The following is a 27,997-nucleotide window of genomic DNA, read 5'->3' as shown; positions in this document are numbered from 1 at the left end:
ACAACACAGGCTAAAAATAAAGTCCAGAAATGTAAGAAGAAATGTCTGGTAAAAAGGGCATAAAATGTTGTGAACCACAGCCCAGAGTGAGGAAAAAAAAAGACATGGCAAAAGGGAAAAAAAACAAACTTTGAAATGATACGAGGAGAAAGGAAGACTTTAAGTGCCTGTCGTTTGGTGGTGGCTTCATCACGTTTTAAAACACATGGAATAACCATAGACATGCTCTACAAACAAAGGCCCATTGCACCTTGGTTAATCTTCTCTTAAAAAAAAAAAAAATTAAAAAAATAGAAATAAATAAAAACACTCATTGAATGAATTTTGTTTGGAGCAACTGCAAAAAATAAATAAAAATAAAAATAAATGCAGGGCCCTTTTCACCTCTCTTCCGATTCAGAAACACATCCTCAATATTAAAAACTCATTTATCAATAGCTATATTCATATAGAAATTCATATAAAACAATTTGAAATTAAATAAGTGAAATTAAAAAACAACGCACATTTCTTTGATTTCCAAGGCAATTTCTGTTTTGTGTTTGTCTTTTTTTTTTTTTTTTTTTAAAGAAAAGGCTGCACGTCTCAAAAAGACCCAATAATGTCCAAAAGCCAAAACACCCACTTCCTTGTTCAAATTTAGTAACCCACTCTCTGGTTGGTCAGGAGACGACAGCCAATCACAGTTGCCCACAGTGGTGAGTAGTAATAGTAGTAATAGTGCATGCTGCAGTCCATCATCAATGCCACCATTTTGCTTGTTTTTTTTCTGTTTAGGGAAAATCCACATTTAAATCACACCATTCTGTACAAACACTGAATCTTATTCACATCTAGGATAAATCAATAAAAACCAATCAAGAGAGAAATCAATGTTTAGTTGATGTTGTGCTTCCCCCTTCGTTGTATAAAAAAGAACAAAGGAAAAAAAAAGGCTAATTCATCCACAGCCAACAGTGTTATTTTTGCCGCCCCCTGGTGGACAGTCCAGAGAGTCATCCACTGTGTTCAGCTGCCCCATCGCGGTGGCGTGTCGTCACCTAACCGGGGTTCCTCGCACGTTTCCTTGTCTCGTCTTTTGAAAGGAAAACCCTGAAAGTTGGGGACGGAGCGGCAACGCTCACGGTTTCGTAAAAATAAATCAAAATAAAACAACTCGTCTCTTGGTCCTGGCACAGGCGCAACGCTGTGCTGGGAGGACACTTGGATACGAGCGCTCTGTCACTTGTTAATGGTAGAAACCAAGCCCTGAATCTTGGCGGTGGCAGTGCGGGGGGGTGGCGAGGGGCCCAAAAGGTTGCGCCCACTGGCAGTACTACAGTCACACAAGTCTCTACGGAAACGAACGGGACCAAGTGAGCCATTCCGGCCAAAATGTCACCCCCGCCATTTTGGATTAAATTCCACTACTGGCTCACTCCCGTCAGATCAGCAGCAGCCCGCAGCACTTGGATCTGTTAAGAGTTCTGATTTTGAGAGGGAGTCAGGCCTCAATGGTCCACGAAAAATAGTTCCACTTGTATGCCCCCCCCCCCCCCCCAAAATTCTAGTACCGCCAAGAGTTAGGTTTTCCCTTTGGCCCATCATATCTCCAATGGCAGCAACCGGAGGAGGAGTTCTCAGACAGAGATCTCGTAGGTGGTTCCCCCGACGCCGGTCACCTTCTTGACCCCGGTTGCCGGGGCTCTGTGTGCGGGGCTCAGCACCACACCGGGGCCCGGGCGGGCCACTCCACCATGCCGGATGGGCGACGGGCCGACAGGACGCGAGGGAGAGGAAGGGGCGGAGCACGGTGCGGAGGAGGAAGATAGGACCTGGCCCCCGTTGGTCCGACTGAGTGGGTTCATCTGGAAGGGTTCAGCTCTAGGGGGTGGGGCAGAGAACAGGTGTCAGCAACAGGCCGCAACGGACCCGTGGAGTCCGAGTCTATTCTGTTTCATCGCAGGTCAACACGTTAGAACTCAACTCCATCGGAGACAGACAGTACATATTTGATTGCTGAAGTTAGTAAAAATGTCCTCCATTAAAGGCTGTATCCTTTAACATAGCAGTTTGAAAGTAGACGCTTCAGTGAAAAAAACATTAAATTCACTGAAAGTAACTAGTACTTGATAATAAGTACTTAACAATTCAAACCATGTCAACTACTTTTACTTGGAAGGAAATCATTTTTAAGTAATGCTACTTTTATCAGAGCACATTTTCGAGTACGCTACATGCCTCGCTATACATTATATTTGGATTTAATTTAGTTCTCAGAAATTCCAGTAGGAATAAAAGCTTTACTCTTGAGAATGCTGAAGCTTAAGTACCGCCACAGAAAATTCTAACATCAGATTTTTGGGGACTGCAGCCAGCCATCTTTACTAAGTACTACAGTAGAATGTCATTCATCTGAACCCCAGAGGAAGGATAGTCATTCAGGAGACTGAAACATGAAAGTATATATACGAAAAACTGTTCCTAAATCAATCCCATATGGCAGCCATTCCCAAATGAAAGAATGCCACGACCCACCCAAAACTTTAATCACAACTCTGTTCAACACATGAGACTAAGATGAAGTATTTCCCTATACATTTATTTTAATTTCATAAACAGGAAAATTCTATGAACGTGGGCCTAGGGCAATGCAGTGCAAATTAATAATCCATCCACATACACGTAAAAATTAGTAAAGCAACAAAATGTAAAAATAGGGTTAACAAATAAAAAAATAGGTCAAATAAATGAAGAATAACACGTAATTTAAATCCCATGGCTTTGTTTTATTAGTTCTGATAACGTCTCTAAATGTAAATATTTAATCATAACTATTTTATGGTAATTTCAAACTTAATTACAAAATGACCACTGTCCAAATGACCTCGCGGCCCACTTGCAGTGCCTTCACGGCCCACCAGGAGGCCGCAGCCCACACATTGGGAAACACTGGACATAGGATAAAATTGAATTTGAACTTCGCCAGAAACAAAGATGAATATTGTATGATCGCCAAACATAAAATCAATACAGTGGGCCTAACATTGCCATTATTGTTAGACTTCAAGGGCAGCCTATTTGCATACAGGGCAATTGAACAGAGCCACTGCAACTTGGTTAAGAAACCGAATATCCAACATTATTTACTCAACAGTATAATCCATAAAATCCAATAAAATGGAAGCCATGAGGTTTTCAATACACATTTGATAATAGATTTATTCAGCCACTGTTACCTAATAACCATCCAACATGGCTGGTGAGAAAGCAAAAATCTAGAAATTATCTGATTCCTTGGCAATTTGGATAAACGGGGTTCTACTGTATATCAAAAGAGCGCTTTACTCTTTTAATTACTTAAGTTTAATTATCCTTGACCGCTCTCAACACCAAAGAAAATTTAATCATCTTTAATTTAACGCACTGCATGCAGATGGCAAAAGTTATTATTGTGGAATTACTACAGTGATGCTTAAAGTCGGTGAACACTTTAGAATTTTCTAAATTTCTGCATAAATTTGATACATGATGTGATCGGATCTTCATCCAAGTCCGAAAAACAGATGAAAAATAACATTCTTCTTTAGAATTTGTCGGTACAATCCACAGGTCACAGTTCCATCAGTGACTGCCAAGCCACCTTGATCCCAAGGCAACAAAGCAGTCCCAAATCGTGACACTACCATGCGTGGCGTGTAAAAACATGTTCTCATGTTGGAGTGCAGTTTTTGCCAAACATACCATTTCTCATATACAGTAAACCTGAAGTTGTAATTCCCACACGTCTGTCCACCGAACATTCTTCTAATAGCCTTTGAGCTCATTAAAGTTGTATTTTGAAAATGTTCAGCAGCATGTTCTTTGTGTAGAGCAGTCGCTACCCCTTAGCTTTACCGGACGGTGTACACTGCATTTAGCCAATTGCAAGAGAGGTCTGCAGATCCTTAGACACTACCCTGGGGTTCTGTGTGACCTCCTGGAATATTACAGACTTGCTATTGGATTTTTTTTATGAGACGACCACTCAGTTTGACTGACAGTGGATTACAGGAGCCCAAACTCTATGGAAACAGTTTTGCAAGCATTTCTACCATGAGCATCGACAGCTGAGATCCTCCTGTGCCTGAGGCACGGCATACTTCCACAAAACCCACATGGGGAAGACCCAGTATTATATATTTTTACGCAAGGTACAGAGTTTTTGTGTTATTTAGTTAATTGGGTTCTTGATGCAGAAATTCAGGACATTCTAAAGGGTACATTTTTCAAGCGCCACTGTAACCATCTGCTAAACAATAAAACCAAAATGAGACAAAGACAACACAGGACTACAGCACAAAGGAACACAAGCATAGAACAAGACAAACAAAGGGAAAGTAGAACTCACAGGATCTCTGGTAGGAGGAGGAGGAGGAGGAAGACGAGGAGGGCAGGAAAAAGAAGTAGTAGAAGAAGAAGGTGGATGAGGAGGAAGAGGAGCAGGAGTCAATTGGGTGTTTAGGCAGGTGGACGGTTTTTGGGGCTAGCAGCGGGAAAAAACCATCGTCTCCCATAACCGGACAGCACTCTTTCTTTATACTCACTTTGGTGCTTGAATCCCCCCCACTCCTCCACCTCCTCCTCCTCCTATGTTGCCTCCCACCCCCGCAGCGTTTGCCCCGGCCGATGCAGAGGCCTTCCGGACGAGCCGGTACTGCATTTCGGCCGCCGCCGCACTCGAGTAGGACAGCGACTTCCCCAGCGGTGGGGGTTGTGGCGAGCGGGGCAGGGGGTGGGTGGTACTGCTACCACCACTGCTGCTGCTGCACGGCGGGGCGTCCGTGGAGCGCGTGCGATAGGGGTAGTGGTGGTTTTGGTGGTGCTGGTGGGGAGCTGAGAAGCGTGGCGGACGACCAGAGGTCTGGTGGTGGTGGGAGTGGTGGGTATGGTGGTGGTGAGGGGGTGGGGCCACCACCGAAGAGGGGGCGACAGAAGAAGGATCCCGGTCAGCAAGGGGGGGCGGGGGGGACGAGGAGGCTGAGGAGGAGGAGCGGTGGAGGTGCGGCTGCTGCGACGAGCGGTGGTGCTGGTGGTGGTGATGATGATGGTGGTGGTGGTGGTGTGGGGATTGCGAGGAAGAGGAGTGCATCTCCGAGAGGAAGGGCGGGGCAGGGGTGTAGCCGGCGGCGTAGGTTGGTGTGCAGGGCCCCCTAGGCGAAAGCTCGGGGGCGGTGGGCCCCGCCGTGTCCTCTGCTCCCGTCAGCAGGCTCTCATACGATAGGCTGCCGTTGCGGGGCGGGGTCTGACTAGCCAGGCTCTTGTAGCTGGCCGAGGTGGGCGTGGCCTCCGCTGCGTGGGTGGAGTTCGACGTGCGAGCCGATATGACGGCTGGGTCGGAGAAGGAGGGGTAAGAGCGTCCGCCGAGGGAGTAGCCAGGGATGCCCCCCTCCCTCCTCTCCCCCCCTGCTGCCGCCACTCTGTCAGGGAGGAGCTCCCGGCCGTCCAGGCTGGGCTGGGAGCGGAAGCCAGGCTGCTGGCTGGCCTGGAGGAGGGAGGAGGTGGAGGAGGAGGCCTCCCTGCCGCTGCCCACACTCTCTCCTCGACTTAGCTGGAGAGCACAGATGGGAAGAGGAAAGACCGGGAGTCACCGAGAGCACGCTGCCATACTTGCACAACATATAGTTAGTTCATAATCCAACACTGAACACCGTCTGCCCTACACTTCTCCCTCTAGTGGTAACATACTGACATAGCACTTGGTCTTTAGGCCTGGCAAGTTTTCATACTTCATTTTGTACACTATTTTCAGTTCCACGGATACCATATAAAGTGGTATAAACTATGGCAGGAGTTTATTGAAACATTCAAGAACACATTCCAATCACTTTGCATTTGTATATGAATAAAGCTTAATATTCTGAAAAAAAATATTATATTTATATATTAAAAAAAATCCATATTTTACAAATTTGTATAATATTATGCAGGCTGGAATTTACTTAATCTTGTAAAAAATTCTTGTACACATTATAGTATTGGTGAGGACTGATGTGTTTCGGGCGGAATTGTCTGAGTTTTGAAAGGAAAAGGTTTGAAAAGCCAAATGCACACAGTGACAGAAATAATTATGTGAAAGCCCACTTCATGGATGGTGTGCAAAAGTTATGTCAAACTTGCTAGGTCTAGCCTATCTCAGCAGCAATGTTTAACCATTTCAAAAGGGCACAGCTGAGTGCAAAACCACCACTCAAGCTGCCTTCACACCGAATCCAAAAACGCATCAAACTGTCGGATCCTGACCTCTGACAACCGCCGTAGTGCGTTTTTTTGATTTTGCAGAAAATGGGACGTCTCCATCTTCCCCAGTACAACATCGAGTATTTTGCTCAGCGGGACATTTATCATTTTCAATTAATGAGTTTTAAACTTCCTTTATATTGTGTTTTCCTTTATATCGTCTTTACAAAGTGTGTATAAAAAAATACACACAATGAATTCAAAATTATTAATAGTGAATATGATGACACCCAACATAAAGATTAATAAGGTCATTATTTTATGTACCCAACTTAGTTTTAAGCCCAGGTCCAATGACTGTAGTTAGACTTACGACGTCTGGCGAGTTATTGTCGTTTGTCAGATTCAGTGTAAAGCTGGCTTTGGGAAGCTGTATGCAATAGTGCATGACAGGTCTAGGTGCTACCTGCATAGATTTGCTTGTCAATGGTGTATGACATCACTATGACAAGCATGCGGGCATACATGACCTTCAAATAAAACATTTGTTTCAAGACAGACTTGAAAAATTGTGAACTTATCCTTTAACAGATCCTTTAACTGTTGTAACTGCGGTAGTGGGCCAATCACAAGTGGCATTAACTAGAAGAACACTTGTGTTGATTGGCTGCAAGCACAACCATAAAAATAGTCATTTTTTTCTAAATCTGAATACAAAATGGATCAAATACAGGTATTGTTTGACTAAAGAAGTTTCAATACTACTTGGTATTGCGATATTTCGGCCGATAGCTTGAAGGTATTGAGTATATACCCAGCCCTAGTCATGGTGGCCCTTGCGCTTGTTGTTATAATGGTTGTGCTGACATTATCAGGTAAGCGCAAAGTTTCTAATTTATATGCTTTACTCACAGGTGTGTGAATTGCCCTGGATATGAAGCATCCATAGCTCAAAATAATAGAACGTTAAGACCCTCTCCTCCCCCCTAATTTAAATTTTTTTAATCCAGCAGCTGTTGCCATATTTCAGCAGCAGCAACGCCGCTAGGTGCATAGAGGGGAAACACTTGACATTTCGCCAACATATATATTGTCGTTAAAAAAGATGGCAATTTTCAACTGATTGACTCTAGCATTAACTGAAGATCAGGTATATCACTTTTTTTTTTTTCCTTTTTTAGTAACAACATCAATAGTTGTTGTTGAAAAATCCCACATAATTTACATTTACATTTACATTTTTAGTCATTTATCAGACGCTTTTATCCAAAGCGACTTACAATTGTTCAAACACCGACGGACGCAGCCATCAGGAGCAATTAGGGGTTAAGTGTCTTGCTCAAGGACACTACAGTATGCTAGCAGGAGGAGCCTGGGATCGAACCAGCAACCTTTAGATCACTAGACCACCAGCTCTACCGCCTGAGCTACCATCCCCATAATTGGTGTCCTGTAAATATTGTTTGGCTCCAAAACAAAAAACAAATTATTCTGGAACTTTAGAACATTGGTTGATTTTCCAATTGATGCCTTAATTGTTTTTACCAGTGAAGCTGGATTGTTTACAGTATCAACTGGCAATCAGTAAGCTAAAACCTCTACAATGGAGATCTACAAACATGGCGGTGCTGAAATGATATTTGGCAGCTTAAGAGAAACAAATGAGTAAACTAAAGACAGCTAGGACTCTACTACACAAACTACAATGGGTAATTAACAAGACAGCTAAAAAAAGAGTGACAAGATAATTGACAAGGGATCTGCTCCTACAATAACTGTACCAGGAGAAAAGCCATTTCAACTACAGGCATTACACCCTAATGTCTGAGTAATATGCTAAAATTAAGCTGTTATATAGTAATTAACTAGTAGTAAGCCATATACACTGTAGAAGGCAACAATACTAAAACGAACCTGAACTCATAGTTTGCTAAAGAGCAGCCCCTGCCTTGAGCCCTACCTGCACACTGAAAGGCTCCTTACCAAAGCCCTAGCTTGGGGATGTTTTTTGTCTATTGACTTAATTTATATTAGGAAAAACTGCTGGGCTTCATGAGAATCTTACGTAGGGTCTGTGACTGTACCAGTGTCAAATTATTGCATAATTACATCTGATTCAATAGCATAAAAGAAAACAAACAAAAAAAAAAAAACATTGGGTAATTTCTGGTTTATTATGACATAAAACCCAGTCATTTCAAATGTTTCCCCTCAGTTACACAGAGATTGCTGTGTAATCAATGGTAATTAAGGGCCTGTAATTTAAAGGGTTGCAAAACACAGATCGGATAAGAACAAGAGAAGGGAGGGATGGGTGGATTTCGACAATAGACTAGAAAAATAAAAAAAATAAAGGGAAAGGTTTAACAGGGTCGGCAAGCTGGATGGATGGCTGGATAGAAAGACATGGTGTGTGTGGACCAAACATGGGCAAAAGAACAATTCAATACATTACGGCCACCTCCTTAGTCGATTTCATGCACAAAGTTACAACATCCCTGAATCGAGCCCGACTGAGAGCTGTGGATACAGGGGCACTGCACAGTAGGAGCAAGTCCTACACTGTGCTCGTATGCGAGTACATCGTAGAAAAGCTCTGATAATCAAAATCCGATAACAACTATACATAATGTTGTTGCTGATCAAAGCAATATCGCGTTCCATTTTTTTTTTTTTTTTTTTTTAATCTTGGCTACAGTTCCATGATAAACTTGATTTTGTTCATAGAAAGCAGTGAATAAACTGCTGAAATTACTTAAATCATATCTTGGAAATTTCTGATCTCAACATTATCGCAACAGGAAATATCAGTGTCAGAACTTGTACTTGGTCAAAACTAAAATAGTTTTGATGCCTCACTGGTCGTTTTGATGCATGAGTGTAGAGAGAGCGACCTTTTTCTGACGTGATTAGAGCCACAATGATTAATAGCATCAAAACGTAATCTGGATAAGTCAAGCAAGTAAGCGGGTGCTATCAAGTTAGAGGCCTCGCAGAATCTCAAATGTATTCAAGTGCCCTCCCCCCCATGTCTGGGATGAACGGAAGGGTGTTGGAAAGAGAATGGAAAGAGGTGAAGTTTTCAGAACGTGCACTTACTGATACTGATCAACAGAAAGCCACTAGGAAACCAAATCATGATGGTCAACGGGAAATCAAAAAGGAAAACAAGACAAAAACAAAAATAGACAAAAGATTTGTTAGCCAATCAGATCGAAATCATAACGAGAAGTTAAAAAAATATGCCACAGAATAATGAGATGGAAAATGTGATGCAAAATCGCTCCCTCCATCACAAACGCACACACCATCACAAACATGCCTGCTCATTCACGGCAAGTTTTTTTTATAAATGTTATCAGAGACACCTGTGGGTATAGTGTGTAGGTACACTAATTTGCATGACCAATCATGCTGATAGTTTAAAAATAAATAAATAAATAAATAAAAAAACATGTCAAACAAAAACGTTGTCTGTCTAGTGTCTTTGTTTATGCGTGTTACCTGGTTGGCGTAGGCGTGTGTGAGCGCCGTGTGGTTCTTGCTGGGGCTGTAAGTGGGTCTGTACTTGTACATGGTGGGGGTGGGGGGGGTCTTGTTCAACAGGCTGCTCTCTGTGGATGGAAGGAGTTTGCCAGGAAGATATTAAGCATGTTTTCATGCGCATTGACACTCCAACTACTGACAACGACAAGGTCACGGTAAGAACCTGTTTCGCAGCTCCTTCAAACTGTAGCTTTGGTAACAAGGTGCCAACAAGGTATGGTTGACATCGCTATTGTTGATGCTGCAGGGAGTGTTTTGCCCATACAGTAAATGCAAGGACTGCAGTAGAACTTGCTTCAATTTGAGTCAATCTTTTATCAAAAACATTTTTAAAAAGGACCCTATAGGCATGTGCACAACCAATATATAGTGAGTTTGAATGCATTCTAATGCAACAATTTCAAAGGAGGAATGAGATAAGCGGTGTTATTGCGTTGCAATTACTACTCTGCAGACAGAACAATACAACTAACTCTTGGTGAAAAATAAAATTACCCTCAGTATTTCCCCTGGTTAGCCCTGGATAGCGGAGCTCCGGTTTAGGAGGGGGTGGTGGCTCGGCATCGCATGACTGGCTCTCCATCATCTCCAGACTGGACTTAGACTGCAAGGTGTGTGTGTGTGTGTGTGTGTGTGTGTGTGTGTGTGTGTGTGTGTGTGTGTGTGGGAGGGGCAAACAAAGGAGAGAGAGAAATGGCTTCCCAGTCATTGGTGGCTCAGACCATAGTTTTGACAGACAAAGGATGCAGACACAGTTTAAGTTCCAATACTGTGCTTGTCTACTCTCAAGCGTGAAAATGATGATGTGACACAGTAACATGGTAACAGTGAAAGAATGGTGTTATATTTTCATTTAGTTTAAACAAAGCAGAGAAATCAATTCCTGAAAGTTACTGGGTATTCCAAGTATTGTCTGAAAAGAAGAAAAAACATAGGGCACATCCTTTATATTTGCAGGCTCGTTAGGGGGCCTCCTACCCTGTGCAGATCTCCCTGTATGCCGTTGTCCAGAATCTTAGCAGCTAGCTGGGCCTCAGACATCTGTGGCCTTAGAAAGGGTGGCTGCACACACACACTCTGGGTACGCCTCTTCCTCCCCAGATACCTGGAGAGAACACACCAAGATACATTTGTGTTTTTAGAAGACCCACACTGGGTGCTAATAGATTTAAATTCTTTCATTATTCTTTTTTTTAATGGATTTCCGGGGTGGACTGAGATTGAGAAAATTAAATAAGGTTGAGCTTAAGACAAACTTAGAATTTTTAAAGCGTGAATTTAAGAACATATGCTGCTACACAAGATATGTACTGATATGAATACATACATGCATTTTAAATATCTTGGTTATGCTGTGATTATAGCAGTGTGGAGAACCTCAAGAACAGTCAGTAACAGAGCAGCATAAATAATGACAAATTACACGGTGCGAGTTCAAAATTGTCTGACATTGTGACTATACAGTGAATCAGGCAGATTAACTCAGCTACTATATTGGTGAGTTGGTTTTGCAATTCTTGTTAGGCAGGCACTTCCCGCGTGTACTACTGTACTGTATTTGGTTTCAAGAGAAACTATAATATATTACACTAATATAAGCACCTACACTGTAAATTAGTTGCTACAAGGGTACACGGAAAAATTCAAAAAGAGCCTCTGCTCATAAATTCTAAATCCAATGTTAACGAATTCCACTGAGATTGATCAATATGACATTTGACTAAAACTCTGAAGCTCCTTCAAAGTAGATGGCCATGCCTGGGTGCTTGTGAGCTGCAGAGGACGTGGGAGACGTTTTTCCAACAGCCGTTCGTGAAAGGATTGACCCCTCCACGGAACTTGCCGGTCACCTGAAGTGACAGAGACAGAGAGAGAGAGAGAGAGAGAGAGAGAGAGAGCGAGAGAGAGAGACATAAAGAAGAGGTAAGTGGAGGGAGATGGAAGCAAAAGACAAAAATAGTATTTTTCAATTATTTATTTATTTCGATCAGAATGATGGACTCAGTCTCAGTCATAGTCTAATCTCAGTCTCAGTCAAACAGGCCATGTCCAGAGCAAACAACAAAGGAATGGGATCAGAGGATACGGGAGGGAGGCAATGAAAATACGGATTAATATAATTTCCTTTTCTTCGGTGATTAGACAGGCAGATGTACATTTTCATTCGAGAGAGGGATTAAATGTTTGAACAAACATAAATACAGGGTTGGAAGCGCGAATAAATCAGTGATATATGGAATTCATATGAAAGCAAAATGGATTGTTGCTTTAGTTGTACGACTGAAATGTTCATATCAGGGTTTGTTCTGACATTACAAAATGAGATTGAAAGGCTCGCCCGTCTAGTCCAATCCCACAGAAGCACAAACTGCTCAAAAAGTTCATGCTGGCTATGATAGAAAGGTGTCAGAACACACAGTGCATCACAGCTTGCTGTGTATGGGGCTGCGTAGCTGCAGACCGGTCAGGGTGCCCATGCTGACCCCTGTCCACCGCAGAAAGCGCCTACAATGGGCATATGAACGTCAAAACTGGAGCATGGAGCAATGGAAGAAGGTGGCCTGGTCTGATCACCTTTTCGTTAACATCATGTGGATGGCCAGGTATGTGTGCGTCTTTAACCTGGGGAAGAGTTGGCACCAGGATGTACTGTTGGAAGAAGGCAAGCGGACGGAGAGAGTGTGATGCTCTGGGCAATGTTCTACTGCGAAGCCTTGGGTCCTGGCATTCATGTGGATGTTACTTTGACATGTACCACCTCCCTAAACATTGTTGCAGACCAAGTACACACCCCTTCATGGCAACTGTATTCCCTGATGACAAAGGCCTCTTTCAGCAGGATAATGCGCCCTGCCCCACTCCAAAAATTGTTCAGGAATGGTTTGAGAAAGAGACAAAGAGATCAAGGTGTTGATTTGGCCTCCAAATTTCCCAGACATCAATCCGATCGAGCATTTGTGGGTTGTGCTAGAACAACAAGTTCAATCCACGGAGGCCCCACCTCGCAACTTACAGACTTAAAGGATCTGCTGTCAATGTCTTGGTGCCAGATCCCACAGGACACCTTCAGAGGTCTTGTGCAGTCAATGCCTCGACGAGTCAGAGCTGTTTTGGCGGCACAAGGGGGAGCTACACAATATTAGGCAGGTGGTTTTAATGTTGTGGCTGATCTGTGTATATATATATATATACATATATATACACACACACACACACACACACACACACACACACACACACACACACACACACACACACACACACACACACACACACACACATACATACATACATACATACATACATACATACAGTGGGGCAAAAGAGTATTTAGTCAGCCACCAATTGTGCAAGTTCTCCCACTTAAAAAGATGAGAGAGGCCTGTAATTTTCATCATAGGTACACTTCGACTATGAGAGACAGAATGGGGGGAAAGAATCCAGGAAATTGCACTGTAGGATTTTTAATGAATTAATTGGTAAATTCCTCGGTAAAATAAGTATTTGGTCACCTACAAACAAGCAAGATTTCTGGTTTTCACAGACCTGTAACTTTTTCTTTAAGAGGCTCCTCTGTCCTCCACTCCTTACCTGTATTAATGGCACCTGTTTGAACTCGTTATCAGTATAAAAGACACCTGTCCACAACCTCAAACAGTCACACTCCAAACTCCACTATGGCCAAGACCAAAGAGCTGTCAAAGGACACCAGAAACAAAATTGTAGACCTGCACCAGGCTGGGAAGACTGAATCTGCAATAGGTAAGCAGCTTGTTGTGAAGAAATCAACTGTGTGAGCAATTATTAGAAAATGGAAGACATACAAGACCACTGATAATCTCCCTCGATCTGGGGCTCAACGCAAGATCTCACCCCGTGGGGTCAAAATGATCACAAGAACGGTGAGCAAACATCCCAGAACCCCACGGGGGGACCTAGTGAATGACTTGCAGAGAGCTGGGACCAAAGTAACAAAGGCTACCATCAGTAACACACTACGCCGCCAGGGACTCAAATCCTGCAGTGCCAGACGTGTCCCCCTGCTTAAGCCAGTACATGTCCAGACCCGTCTGAAGTTTGCTAGAGAGCATTTGGATGATCCAGAAGATGAATGGGAGAATGTCATATGGTCAGATGAAACCAAAATAGAACTTTTTGGTAAAAACTCAACTTGTCGTGTTTGGAGGAGAAAGAAAGCTGAGTTGCATCCAAAGAACACCATACCTACTGTGAAGCATGGGTGCGGAAACATCATGCTTTGGGGCTGTTTTTCTGCAAAGGGACCAGGACGACTGATCCGTGTAAAGGAAAGAATGAATGGGGCCATATATCGTGAGATTTTGAGTGAAAACCTCCTTCCATCAGCAAGGGCATTGAAGATGAAACGTGGCTGGGTCTTTCAGCATGACAATGATCCCAAACACACCGCCCGGGCAACGAAGGAGTGGCTTCGTAAGAAGCATTTCAAGGTCCTGGAGTGGCCTAGCCAGTCTCCAGATCTCAACCCCATAGAAAATCTTTGGAGGGAGTTGAAAGTCCGTGTTGCCCAGCGACAGCCCCAAAACATCACTGCTCTAGAGGAGATCTGCATGGAGGATTGGGCCAAAATACCAGCAACAGTGTGTGAAAACCTTGTGAAGACTTACAGAAAACGTTTGACCTCTGTCATTGCAAACAAAGGGTATATAACAAAGTATTGAGATGAACTTTTGTTATTGACCAAATACTTATTTTCCACCATAATTTGCAAATAAATTCTTTAAAAATCAGACAGTGATTTTCTGGATTTTTTTTTCTCATTTTGTCTCTCATAGTTGAGGTGTACCTCTGATGAAAATAACAGGCCTCTCATCTTTTTAAGTGGGAGAATTTGCACAATTGGTGGCTGACTAAATACTTTTTTGACCCACTGTGTGTGTGTGTGTGTGTGTGTGTGTGTGTGTGTGTGTGTGTGTATATATATATATATATATTTATATTTATATATTTATATTTTATTAATCTCATTGTCATATACTATTATAAGTGTCTATTTACAACCATGCTGGATTAAAGTTACATTTCCCTGATATAATCTATGTCGTGAAAACGATTCTTGAAAATGTTTCTTACGTTACAACTTGGAACAAAACTGGGGGGAATATCACAGGTTTTCAATTATCAGGTTTTTTGAAGGACTTTTCAATCAATTCAGCCATTTTCAAGTTATTCCAGCACTTACATTTCTGAGGACAAAATTCAAGCCCTCCAATGACCTGATAAGAACCCTGTAATGTACAAGGTTAAATGGTAAATTATGGTTTTGATTCTTTCCCAATTTACCCTTGCCTACCGCCAAAATCCATGTCCAAGTTCAAGAACCCTGTTCATCCAAACCTCACTTAACAGCCAACCAAATTATTTTCTTTTTCCGCCAACTGACATTGATCAGTTACTAGGTGATACTGCCTTTAAGACAGTATTATTAGCATTAGTGTTTAAGTATTATCAGATTTTTGTTTCTGTTTAATTAATCAATTTTGTTGTTTTCATACTGCGAGTAGATATCCTGATGTTTCTGGGTGATGACGTTTAAATCGTTAATGGCTCTGCTCAACAGACCTGTACTGTCAGTGGAATGTCCTACCTGTTCATTGGTGGTCCTTCCTCTTGCCACCAGCACTATGTGGAAGCCGGTGAGGCCAGCCACCGGGATGAAGAACAGCCCTGCCACGCACATCACAGCCAGGCTGAGGCAGCAAGGAAGGGGGCAGTTAAGGACAATCACAGAAGTGATAATGCTACCTCACTGCCGGTTTCCCAAAAGAGTCCACGCGTCTGAAATAGTGCACTACGTTCTACATACTAGATATTTGTACACTATTGTCAAGCGTACTTTAGTGTGCGAGTAAAAGGAACAATTTCTTATAAGCGACATCACAATATTCCTTGATAATATCATGACGATAACATGTTTCTCAACTGCTCAAGTCTGGCTTTTTAAAAAGGATACGTGACGATGGCGTGCAGGCGGTCAATATTCTGCCGGTGGTACAGGATGAAGAGGAGGCCGAAACCGAAGACAGCCATGATGTGGGCCGTGAGCGAGAGCAGGAATAGGAAGAAGTAACGGTAGTTCCTCCTACCGATGCAGTTGTTCACCCACGGACAGTGATGGTCAAAGTCCTGCGGGGGAGGGGGGCCGGAGGAGAGGTTATATGCACTTACAAAGCTGGAACTAGGATCCGTGTACACATCTCAAATTCTAGAATCACGGCCAAGAGAAAGCATGTGGGGAAGGGAAGAGTGAGAAACTAAACACCAAACACACTTGAAGGTAGACAGGTAGATTAATTCACAGTGAAGTAATTTAAGACGAAGATATGCCTAAACCTCTTTGTATATGAACAGAGAGTTGACGAGAAGAATCTTAGTCGACCAAGTTTTTCCATCTGTCAGTTGGTCACAAGGAAAAATTAAACAAAACTCCATTCAGGAGCTGCACCTTGTCAAAGTTAACCTTAGACCTGGATATAACTGGACCCCTGTATGAAACGCTAGACACCTTTTAATTTGAAACACATTTTAACAAAAATAAATGTTCAGTCTCCTTGCCGGTTGTTCTGATACATTTAGAAGTATAATTACAGCTTTTGCTGGTAATTAACAGCCGGTTCGCTTCATACAAGCCACCCGTTTAGGGCTGGTTATAAGTTATTGTGTTGGTGTTACTGATTAACAAAATGTTCAGTGCCCTTGCTGGTTGTTGGGACACATTCAGGTGGGGATATTCCTAACAATTAATTACCCCTAATGTTTAAAGAGAAGTTTAAACTTAGACTAGTCAATTAGTCTAAAAGTCAGAAGAAATACTGAGTAGATTATAAAAAATATTTTGTATATTATAAGAGCCATTTGAAACCTTTAATCACATCCTTCAATAACCAATCGGATTTTAAATACCGCTGCCCAGGCATTGTTCGGGTATATCCCACGCACTCAAGCTCCATCTTCCCGGCGGACCGGGCAGAGGTAGGCCGGTGGTGTGCCCGAGCCCCGGGGGTCAGGAATCCCAGCCGGGGACGGGGAAGCGAGTCAGCAAGTACGCGGCCCCGGGAAGCGGCGAGGTCAAGGCGGAGGGGTGCTGTGCACCTGATGAGGGGTCCCTAACTAGGGCAGGGCTCCAGACTAACATTTTCAACTAGTAGTGAAGCTAGTAGTGACTACTGAAAATTTTAGGAGCACCAGCACAAAATTTAGGAGCACCACAGAAATCAACATATTTATTATTATTTATTACGCGGGTAAGTCAGCACCCGGTCCTCCAGGTTGGGGGTTGGGCGTGGGGTTAACAACCTCACCCCGTAAAAAAAGCATGTTATGGAAACGACGAGAAGACGCCATTCTGGTGAATGGTGGGGACTCGTCGCCCAATGTTCCAGAAGGAACGGGAGGAACTGAACTGAACTGAACTGACTGATTAATATTATTTAATTTTTTTGCATCTTAACTTTATTACTGATCGATGCTTTGGTAACAAATAGACAATTTACAGCAATAACAATGTGCTCTTTTATTTAGGGGTTTTTTTTTAGGGGGATTTAGGGACCAGTTAATATTTTTTGGGCATCTGTTGGTTTGAGGTATGGGAACCCTGTTTCAGAGTCTGGTGTTTTTATTATTTAAGGTATAGGAACCCTGCATCAGAGTCTATCCTTTTCAGGTATAGCAACCCTGTTTTAGAGTCAGCTTTTTTTGGCTTTCTTTCATTTTTTGTTCTCTGCTTGGTGGGGGTATGCTTCGGCCAGGTATTCTCCCTGGCCTCAATTTGGTGTTGGGAGAATGTGGTGTGGGAATGGTGTGGTTTGAGGAGCCACACCTGACTTGGATCTAGGTCATTGGGATCAGAGTGGCTGCATACCTGTTGCTCATTGGTTGGTCTAACGAGCAGCAGGTAAAACCCCGATCCCAACGCACTCAGGTTTGGAGCCTGTGTCGTGACACATGCTATCTGCTCCTGGGCTAATTACAACTGGCCCACACTCTACAATAAACTGGTGTTTACAACCCCTGTCTTCTGTGTCTCTGTGCCGGAGGTCCCTGAACACGCCACTTGGGAGGTGCGTGGTAGGCCTAACTGCCACAATAAGATACAAACTCTACTCTACTACAACTTCTGCAGTCGCAAAACACACGAGAACAGAGCCAAAGCACACTCTTCCATTGAACTTTAATGAAGGGCAGACCACACTGGACTCCACATATTGTTGCCTGCAGTCATATTTCGATTTGATTTTGAAACCAAGGGTCACAATTCAATTCAATATCGATTAAATCGGATATTGATGAGATTCTATATCGATATATTGACAGGTTATACATGGAGATTAACTACTGACTTAGCATGCCATCAGTATACATCAGAGTACAAAAACATATATAATTCACAGAACAAATTCAGACTAATAGAGAAATGAAATACTTTACAAATAATTTGGTCGGCATAACTTCCAAACAAAGTATAAATTTTACATTTTTTCGAATTGATTCAGAAATGGAAACAATCACAGTTTTTTAAGACAGCCCAATTTTGAGGTTGGCAAATGTAGGGCTCACACACACTCCAACACACAAACTCAAAATTCTGCTCCCTTTTTCTGAACATTTGTTATTCCTGAAACGCTCTGTTTGGCTGTGCCTACAACAGTGCCTTAAGTCTAGATGTTCAGCGCAATGGATTGGGTTGGACTGCCCTTGTTTATGATTTAGACTTGTGGAAGCTTAAGGGTGTAGATGCAAGTGGCATACCTCCACGCAGTTATCGCAGACGGAGCAGTGGGAGCAGCGCGGCGGCCTGTAGAAGCGGCAGGTGGAGCACCACTTCATCCTCACCTGGATACCCCGGATCTCCACCGTCTTGTAGAGGGGGGCACGGAAGTCATCCTCCTTGTCCTCGTCTTCCTCCGCTAGACAGGAGAGACATAACTAACTAACTATTGCAATGTTACAAGTAACAATTTGGACTTTTCTGTCATTGAATCCTATGGGGTTCTGTGTTTGAGATATTAAATATTAAAATCAAAATTGAAAATCATTTGTTTCTTTTTTTTTCTTTTTTTTTTTAACTTTCTACAAACTTTACTGATTATAGCCTATTCAAAACGTTCAAAATCAAATAAAAAAACAAACATTTCTGATTTCCAAATGGGAGAGGGAGAAGAGTGTGCACGTGCATGTAGCAGTGGGAAGCTGAGTGTGCACGTGCATGTGGCGGTGTACCTGCACTGTGGCGGTGTGCACTGCAGGGGTTCCTCTTTCTTGGAACGGTTTCTAAGAATTCCGAGGTGTGCCTATCGTCGAGATTTCTTTTGTGCCTGTGATTTAACTGCCTACTGTCCTGTCCCATAATGCACGCACATACTGTATGAGCCGCATAGCGAAATGAGGTTTTACGCCGCTTTGTCATCATCTCGCCTTCTTTTGCTGTTACTAGTAACATATGGTAGCTGGTGCTCAAGTGTCCTTGAGCAAGACACTTAACCTGCTAACTGCTCCCCAAGAGCAATTGTGTGCCTTGCGCGGTTGCCACTGCAATCGGTGTATGAATGTGGGGCATGCATTCCAACGCAATGCTTTGAGTTGCCGCAAGAATAGAAAAGCGCTATATAAACATATATAGTCACAAGATATTTGAGAATTCATGAGAAATTACTAGACAAACAGGTTGTTGATAGTTTAATTTAAAATGTTACTAATAAACATAAAAATGTTAATGCAAAACAGTTAAAGACGTGTGTGTGTGTGTGGGGGGGGGGGGGGTTGACGCTAGACTTGGGGGATCTAGCAACTTGCAACTTTACAGATGTGCACAGTACAAACTTAGTCAAACAGAGTCTGCACCACACAGCAATGGATAATTGATTTGATTTGTTTTTCTACTTCTCTATATAACCTTTTAGTCATTATTTTACCTAGATTTGGGGAATACAGTTTCCCATTCAGATGTGAATACATTATGGTGAGGTTCGACACAGTAATCATGAATGATTGTCATGAAATTTACATTATATTATAAAATGGGTGACTATTTCAAGCCGGACAAAAACGGAAAATGCTGGCTGAAGTTGCTAAGTTTTCACAGCACACCACCAGCAGTAGCAGCAGCTCTGACGCACCTCTGGGGAAGATTCCAGGATCCATGAACGTGGCCATAGAGAAGTTGGCCAGGACCAGCAGGAAAATGACTCCGTTGTAGATCGGTACGGCTACGGAGAAACGCTCCGAAAGCCATGGACACCTGCGAATGAGCGAGCAAGAGAGAGAGTAAGCTTTGGACTGTCACAAGGAGAGAAAAAAAGAAGAGGTACCAGCGAGAAAACATTAGAACATACTAACTTCCACCTCCTGTGTTGGTCTGAGCAGTTAGGGTGTCCCGGCAACAAACCATCGAGTTCCATAATATGAGTAATCAGGGAGGAAATTGGTGAATTCGATGTATTTTGTTTATTCACGTTTCTCTATTAAGTTGCAATACTTGGTTGCTTCGATTTTTTACATAATTTGTTAATTAGTGAAAAATGTCAGGGGGTACAACTGTAAAAAGCCTTGTAGGTCTTTTCACTGTCTTTGACTTTTGAGAGACAAAACTCCCCAAAAAATGGTTTGAAATTGAGTGTACTTTACAGAGAGTTTCTATTTTACATGCGTCTTCATATCTGGTGTAATGTGATAATTGACACAAAAAAAAAGTGTCATTGACCCACATGTTAATGAAGTCCACATACTGTAAATCCATACACCGGCACTCACTTTTATCGCTAGCTTTTGTGAGCACTATAAATAGAGGTAAAGAACATAGTCAAATGTTCAACAAAAGGAAAAAGTTATCTCCGAGCTCCTCCTTGCCTCGTAAACTGAGAAATACCAAGTTCTGCTGCGGTTCGTATCGACACTGCACGGATTCCTGCACTTTCTTCCAGCACAACATCATTAGCGGTATACTCCGTTTTAAACTTTTAGAGACACACAACTGATGCGATGCAGACACACTGCCTAGTCGCCTACTTCAAGCAGTCTGTAGCTTGGGCCCTGCCTGAGATCATTCTCAATGGATCCATCAAAAGGACTTAGAGAGTTGATGTGCTTTTGTGTGAATGTTCGATTCATCACCTGCTCGCCCTGCTAAATCGGCCTAGGATCGAAAATTCTTCAAACTACAGTCGAGTTGACCACACACACACACACACACACACACACACACACACACACACACACACACACACACACACACACACACACACACACACACACACACACACACACACACACACACACACACACACACACACACGTTCTGGTTTTGCGTGGAACAGAGTACAAAACAAGGCATACTGTGAGCAGAAGTAGGCAGTACAGGGCTCACCCTTAGTGGTTGCCAGGCTCGCAAACAGGCATCCACTTTAATTAGTCACCTTATATTTTCAGTAATTAAGAAACTATGCAGTTATACATCAGCTTAATAATGAAAGTGTGGCATAAAAGAATGTTAAAAATCTTTATAACAGTAACCAAACCAAATTCTTTATAATTTGTATTTGATCTAATACTTTACAGAATTTATATCTTCAGAGGGGAAGAAACATAAGTCAAGACAGACAAGAGCTGTGATAACACTAACTCCTCTGGTCACACACACCTGATCAGACGTCTCCCACATGTATATGGTAACACACAGAAAGTAAGAACCTCAACAGTACTGTTTGTCCCCTCATTGTTAACAATCGTTTGCATCTTGCCATTAAAAGGAAGCTCTCCACCAGATGAGGTCTGAGCCATGCTCATTAATACTGTGGGTTAATGCTGGGGTAAGAGAGTGAGTGAGGAAGTGTTCGGTTTCACAGGGGAGCACAGATCAAGGGTGCCTGCGATTGGGCACATCGGGGTGCCTGTGATCTACGCTCCACCGTGTGCACATCGCGTACCTCGATGCCCATTCACACAAAAAAAAAAAAAAACACTGATAAAAAAGGCACCATGGGGCAAAAGTGCTCAGGCACCCTCTGCCCGCCCCCGCACGTGCCTGATGGTGTCGGTCTCTCGGACGGATAAAAAGAAAAAAAAAGAAAATAAATAAATAAATAAATAAAAAAGCTGAAATGGGTCGCCATTTTGTTTGCATCCCTGACTGTAATAACCTTGCTCTACTGCCGTCCATTGTGATTGACTCTTCAGCTGACAGTGTTGTCAGCAGCCTGGCACAAGAGATGTCCGTGGGGCGCTGGGATTTTATAACTCAACTATGAGGAGGACGCACACTTTTACTCCCTATGACCGTGCGGAAAATCTGCTGTTCTCACATCACAGGTGACGACGAGAGGCATTAAAAGATGAACAGGTGCCTGTGCGCACCGGCGCGCACGTGAATAAACGCACGTGTAGCATTCTGGTTCCGACTGTAAGAGCAATATTTAAATATCACCAATGCAACGCGCGCACGCACGCACACACACACACACACACACACACACACACACACACACACACACACACACACACACACACACACACACACACACACACACACACACACACACACACACACACACACACACACACAAACACACACACACACAAACACACACACACACACACACACACACACTTTTTTTTTGAGGTGCACATTGGGGAATTTGATGTCCCTATTTTTTATGTTAAAAAATGATTGCCAAAAAGGGGACAACCAGAGGCCACGAAATGGTTGCCAATTGACTATATGGTTGCCGAGGGCAACGGTTACTGTCGAGCCCTGCAGTATACTAAGAATGAAGAAAGATCTTACTGATTAACATTTCTGAGAGTTCATATGCAAAATACGAAGTGTATCACAACGATATAAGGTGGAAATGAACCAAATGCCCCCGCAGCTTGTCGAAGTTCAACAAGATTTTAACCCCATCACCTTCTGTTATTGCTTGAGCCGGTAGATGACAGACAGACAAGACACAGGGAGAGAGAGGAGGAAAGTGTGACAGAAGGGAAAAAGGCGAAGTTAGAAACCAGCAGCGAAGAGAAGAGACCCGCGTTTCAGTTATCCAGTAATTGTCGGTTTTTGACCGGGTAAATCTGTTAAACTCCGACATATTTAAATCTCTCTGGTCATAATGTCCGGTGAAAATAATTCCCTATAAGCACAATTAGTATTCATGCAATAACAAATAACAAAATAACAATAATATCAGTATATTTTTTTCCTTAATGTCAACATAAAACAGACAATCATTTTGATAGTCTTTTGCAGATCTGTTCATTTCCGCATTTGCAGAGTTGTCGATATGGAAATAAGCCCCACCCCTCCCTCGTGGGCAGGTCTGCGCTTGTAAACACCGTACACATGGGGCGGAGAGAGAGCGCCGCAGCATTCAAAACACAGAGGAGAAGCAGAAAGATGATGTATCGTTGTCAACAGGGCCACATAAATCCATAGTTTGAAGTTTTTTTCCAATATTTAAGTTCCGACCCAAAGTAGATGGTAAATATCCAAGTTCTGCTCCAGTTGTGCGTCCCGACGAAGACGGACAACATCCAGCTTTATTATTTATTAAGACCAACTTGCCATATTTATTGTATTTGATTTAATCAAAATTTTGTTTCAGAGAAATGTTAATTAAAGCAGCTGCACTTGTTACTTATTGTTCACAAATGGAAATTATTTGATTTCAAGTAGTAATATTTGTAATATATATTTACTTATTTTCAAAATGGCGTTAACTGACAGAACGTATTTAATCTTGAATATTAAATAAAAAGTATTATAAATCTACATGCCTTCATAATTTCATTCTTTATATAGCCTGCCTATCAATCGTTTTCAAGCTCAATAAACACAGATAATATTTGATCAGGATCTCTCCCATTTGTCCAGGACATTGAAATCCTCCAACACACGTGGACTGTCACCAGTTTTTAACCTCACGGAAACTCTGGAAGAGACAAAGAGTCACACAGTGTGTAAGTGTGTTAGAAAGATGGATGGGGCGAGGGGGCGGGGGGGTCTCAAAGTGACAGATGTTGGCCTATTTTCTCTTCTGTTCTCTAATCAGAGGCAGAGGGCTGACCGGCCACACACACGCACGCACGCACGCATGCATGCACACCTTATACCGGTGAAGTCACATCCAAGTAATGTATGGGAGATAAAAAATAATCTGAAAAAAATTTGCCATTGAGATTTTGTATTATTATTCTCCTCAAACAATCGGATTAGGGCATCTTTTAAACTTCTAATTACTTAGCACCACCTTGCAGTATTTATTGTTACACCAATGTTGTTGTTACACTAATCTCTGTCGCAATGTAGCTGAATGTTATTCTCCCTTGTAAGTCGCTTTGGATAAAAGCGTCTGCCAAATGACTAAATGTAAATGTAAATCTTTGGGTCACCAAACACCTAAAGCTACTGGAACAGAGAGCACTGCTGATGACGCTGCACATGAAGAGAGAACTAAAGTGCAGCAGAACTACATTTTACAGTTTGCAAGGGAAGGAAAGCGAGGTAGGCACGGACTCTTAAGTTGAAACCAATTTCAGCAAGTAACTGGCTGTTCTCGTTGAAACATTCTACTGCCACATAACTGCATTGTGGCATAATAAACCGCATAATTGGGTGTCAATGGGATCTAATTTTGTTGAGATCGCTTGCATTGTGTCAAGGTATTCCAATATTTGTTATACGATGTTTGATGGCATAATTGTGGAAAATATGACTAATTTGCGAGCTTATCTTTTCAGGTTTGCTGTTGATTGCCTGGGGGGGGGGGGGGGGCACTGTGACATACAGTATATTCTTTCTTTCACATTCTTCAACTGCTTCAACTAGGCTTGTCCCAGTTTTGACTTATTTTTAGTTAACAGAATAACACTATTTTAATAAGATGGAATATGAACCTGCACTACCTACAAAACTGCAATACATACTCATATCAGAGGCTAGAGTATCCAAATTCCTAGTCACAACAAACGAACGTTCATCCACACCCTAACATACCTGGACACATGCAAACACACCAAATCGGTGTCTCAAATCTCATTATCTGACAGTCCCAAGTGGCACGGCACATGCAGACATGGCACACAGAACCATGCTGCTACTAACGCTCTCAGGCTCCCTCCTACACAGACGCAGATGTTCACATTTCAGGCTCGCAGGGCGGATAACCGCACATGATTTTTTCCTCTAACCTGCGTTGTGTGGCTTCACACACACACACACACACACACACACACACACACACACACACACACACACACACACACACACACACACACACACACACACACACACACACACACACACACACACACACACACGTGTCAGTCTGATAAGTGTTGACGGCTGTTCATACTGCACTGTTTTTCACACTGCTGGGGTGCTGTGTGTCAGAGGCTGTGTATGTGTTCTGAAATAATCTCAAGGGACAAACTAGCTGGTTAAAGAATACAGGTACTCCTCACTAAACGACCCACCTGTTTAACAACCGTTCAGACTTACGACAAGCTGTTTGACCAGTCTGTATTGTGCGCTGCATACAATACCGTGGCGTGCGCACTGTGTGCACAGCGTCTCATTGTCAAGCATCTCATTGTGCATCAGCAATCTCAGTCTCAGTCTTCCTGCAGTCTGTCAGTATCCATTACACTAGCATTCGCAATGGCCACGCCCCCTTACCGTGAAATAACACAGGTCCTCGCTTATCGACCAATTCACTTAACGACCTGGTTGTAGGAACGGAACTCGTCGTTAAGTGAGGAATACCTTTAGTTATTTTGCACATTGAAAGACCCCCCCTAAAAGAAGAATGTTTCGTTTTTGGTTGCCATTTAGAGCGGGGCATTATTGGGGGGGAAGGTTATATTGGGTTGGCAATATTTTGAGACTATCGCGCTTTCATAACTTATCTAATCTAATTAAGTTATTTTCACTACAGTCCAAATATGTTAATGTTAAATGGTGGCTCTGTGTATCAGTACTAGGCTTGGGCAATATCCAAAATGTTATATCGCAATGCAGTCACGCATAGGGATGTTAACAATTCAACTCGTGATAAATTTCTAATAAGAATTGAATAGATAAAGTTTTGTCTGATGGATAACAACTGAACAATCTGCGGTCTTGTTGTAATTAAGTAAAGTATCAACGGGCATTTTTGGGGCGCAGGGCGTTTCGAGAAAAATAAATTAGCAGTAGTAGTAGAAGTACGGATTTTAACGACGGGGGGCAGTCGAGAAGCCCAGTGGAGCAGGAAGTAGTAGAAGTAGATGGAGGCTTCCGGAAGAACGACAAACAACAAACATGGTTTGGCATAGAAAACGGGAGCTTCTTGATGCCAAGGAGGAAACTATATGTTTATTGTTGCTCAACAACTAATGCTGCATTCAAATGGAACAGGGTAGACAAGAACGAGGTAACGGCACTTTATGAACGGCACTGGGGGAGGAAAACCCGGAGTGAGGGAGAGGTACGATGGCAAAATGAAACAAACGATATGTTGCTATGGTGATGACTCCAATAGAATATATTAAACAAAATGATTTTGTGTCTGTTATTATATGTAACAATTTTAGTTTAATAATTTTATAATAATGTCAATATCTGCACCAGACTTGATCTGCTACGTAAGATCCGACTCATTCCGTCGCGGAGGATGGAAATTTTCTTTTTATATTTAACTTGCGCAAAGACAGGTCGTAAATATTCCTGTATGCACAAACCAGCAAGTCTTGGATCAAACGTCTCCATTTTGAAATTAAATTAAATGAGAAGAAACGCTCCTCGAGCCAAGTCAAAAGACCTTGGAGGGGAGCAAAGTTGCATAGGTCCCCATACGCCATGGCTGCACCCCCGGTGATGTCTTTACCTTTTATGTTATCAATTAATCAAGGATTGTTTGTCACGGTTCAGAAAATTCCTTAGTCCTCTAGCCCAGCCCAAATATCGCGATACATGATATTATTAGCAATATTGAGATACTGCGAAAATATCTAATATGGTGGCAAATATCGCAATATCGGCACAAGCCTACTAACTTCTTTTAAAAACACAGGTTTTTGGGGGAAGGGACATGTGCATGTGAGTGTGTGTGCATGTTGATGCGCCCACTCACGTGAAGCAGAAGAAGAGGGTGGTGGATCCCACCAGGAAGAAGGTGGCTGCCGACACAGGCACGTAGCGGGACGGTCGCAGAGGCCTCCTGGGCGGGGCAATGGCGTGCGGGAGGGGCGACGAGGAGGCCCCGCCTCCGCTCTTGGTGCTACTGCCTCCACCCGGCATCACTTCCTGCACAGTCAGTCCAGGGTGTGGGAGTACACAGACTAAAATTACTGTACGAGTGTGTGTGTGGATTCTGAGAGCGCCCTGTTGAGGAATTTGTTGTGATGCCCGTGCTTGCCGTCGAAGATGTGCGCGTGTGTTTTGGCTAGAATACCCAGCTGAGCGGTTGGGGAGATCACTAACCTTTGTGTCGTGGAGCTAAGGATTCGGTGCATTCGGTGTATCCTGGGATTAACAAAATGAATCATAAAAAGAGGGAGGGGGGTTAAGAGAACCAGAGATAGAGGAAATAAAAATACAAAGTAGAAGGAGAGTCGCAGAGAGAAAATGCCACTCCTGTGTGACCAACTCTTCTGCTTTGGGACTTGGAAGACAGGATGGAGAGAAAGACGGATGCAAAGAGAGGGGGCGGCAGAAGGAGAGAGAAAAAAGGAGAGCACTGGTCTATGTGAGGTTTAAGTCCTAATGCTAAATGCCCACTTGACTGCCGACCCCCGCTTATATATGCGCGTGTGTGTGTGTGTGTGTGTGTGTGAGAGAGATTGACAGAGGGGTGAGAGGATTATGTTTTGCCCCTCCTGTAAAGCCTTTGTTTTTCCGTCTGCTAGCAAGAGAGAAAAAGGAAAACAGGTGGAGGGGATTTTTTGTCAGGGGGTAGTCAATCACCGCTCTGTGTGGTAAAATATGAACTATTTGGACCCGAGTATGTATTTGTTTAAAAAATCGTCAGTGCTTCCATCCATATAATTCTTATGAGTAATTATCTGGCGTCAAATATGGAATGTAGATTTGTCTATTAAGCATTACCAATCATTGATCATCAACAATTATTAATCATTGGATTGGCTTGGTTCAATGAAAATGCAGTTCTGGGAGGTACAGAAGTGGGGTGGGTGGCGAAAGAGGTAGACCTGGCTTTCAGGAACAAGGAAAGGAACCTTGCTGGCT

General features: G+C 42.8%; 1 protein-coding gene across 1 annotated transcript; it reads right to left on the bottom strand.

Moving 5' to 3' along the window:
* Window positions 1–10: 10 nt before the first annotated feature.
* zdhhc5a (zDHHC palmitoyltransferase 5a) lies at window positions 11–27,239 on the bottom strand. Its single transcript, XM_079998661.1, has 11 exons — window positions 26,883–27,239; window positions 19,899–20,020; window positions 18,532–18,689; window positions 15,737–15,909; window positions 15,371–15,473; window positions 11,503–11,594; window positions 10,723–10,849; window positions 10,240–10,348; window positions 9,703–9,812; window positions 4,566–5,569; window positions 11–1,863 (listed from the first exon to the last, which is right to left on the bottom strand). The coding sequence occupies exons 1-11, from the start codon at window positions 27,047–27,049 to the stop codon at window positions 1,620–1,622; spliced, it is 2,409 nt and encodes an 802-aa protein (XP_079854787.1). The 5' UTR covers window positions 27,050–27,239; the 3' UTR covers window positions 11–1,619.
* Window positions 27,240–27,997: the final 758 nt, after the last annotated feature.

Source organism: Zeus faber (assembly GCF_960531495.2).
Source record: "Zeus faber genome assembly, chromosome: 4".
NCBI classification, from domain to species: Eukaryota; Metazoa; Chordata; class Actinopteri; order Zeiformes; family Zeidae; genus Zeus; species Zeus faber.
The sequence above is the reverse complement of the archived record's forward strand: the minus strand, read 5'-3'. Positions and strand labels throughout refer to the sequence as shown.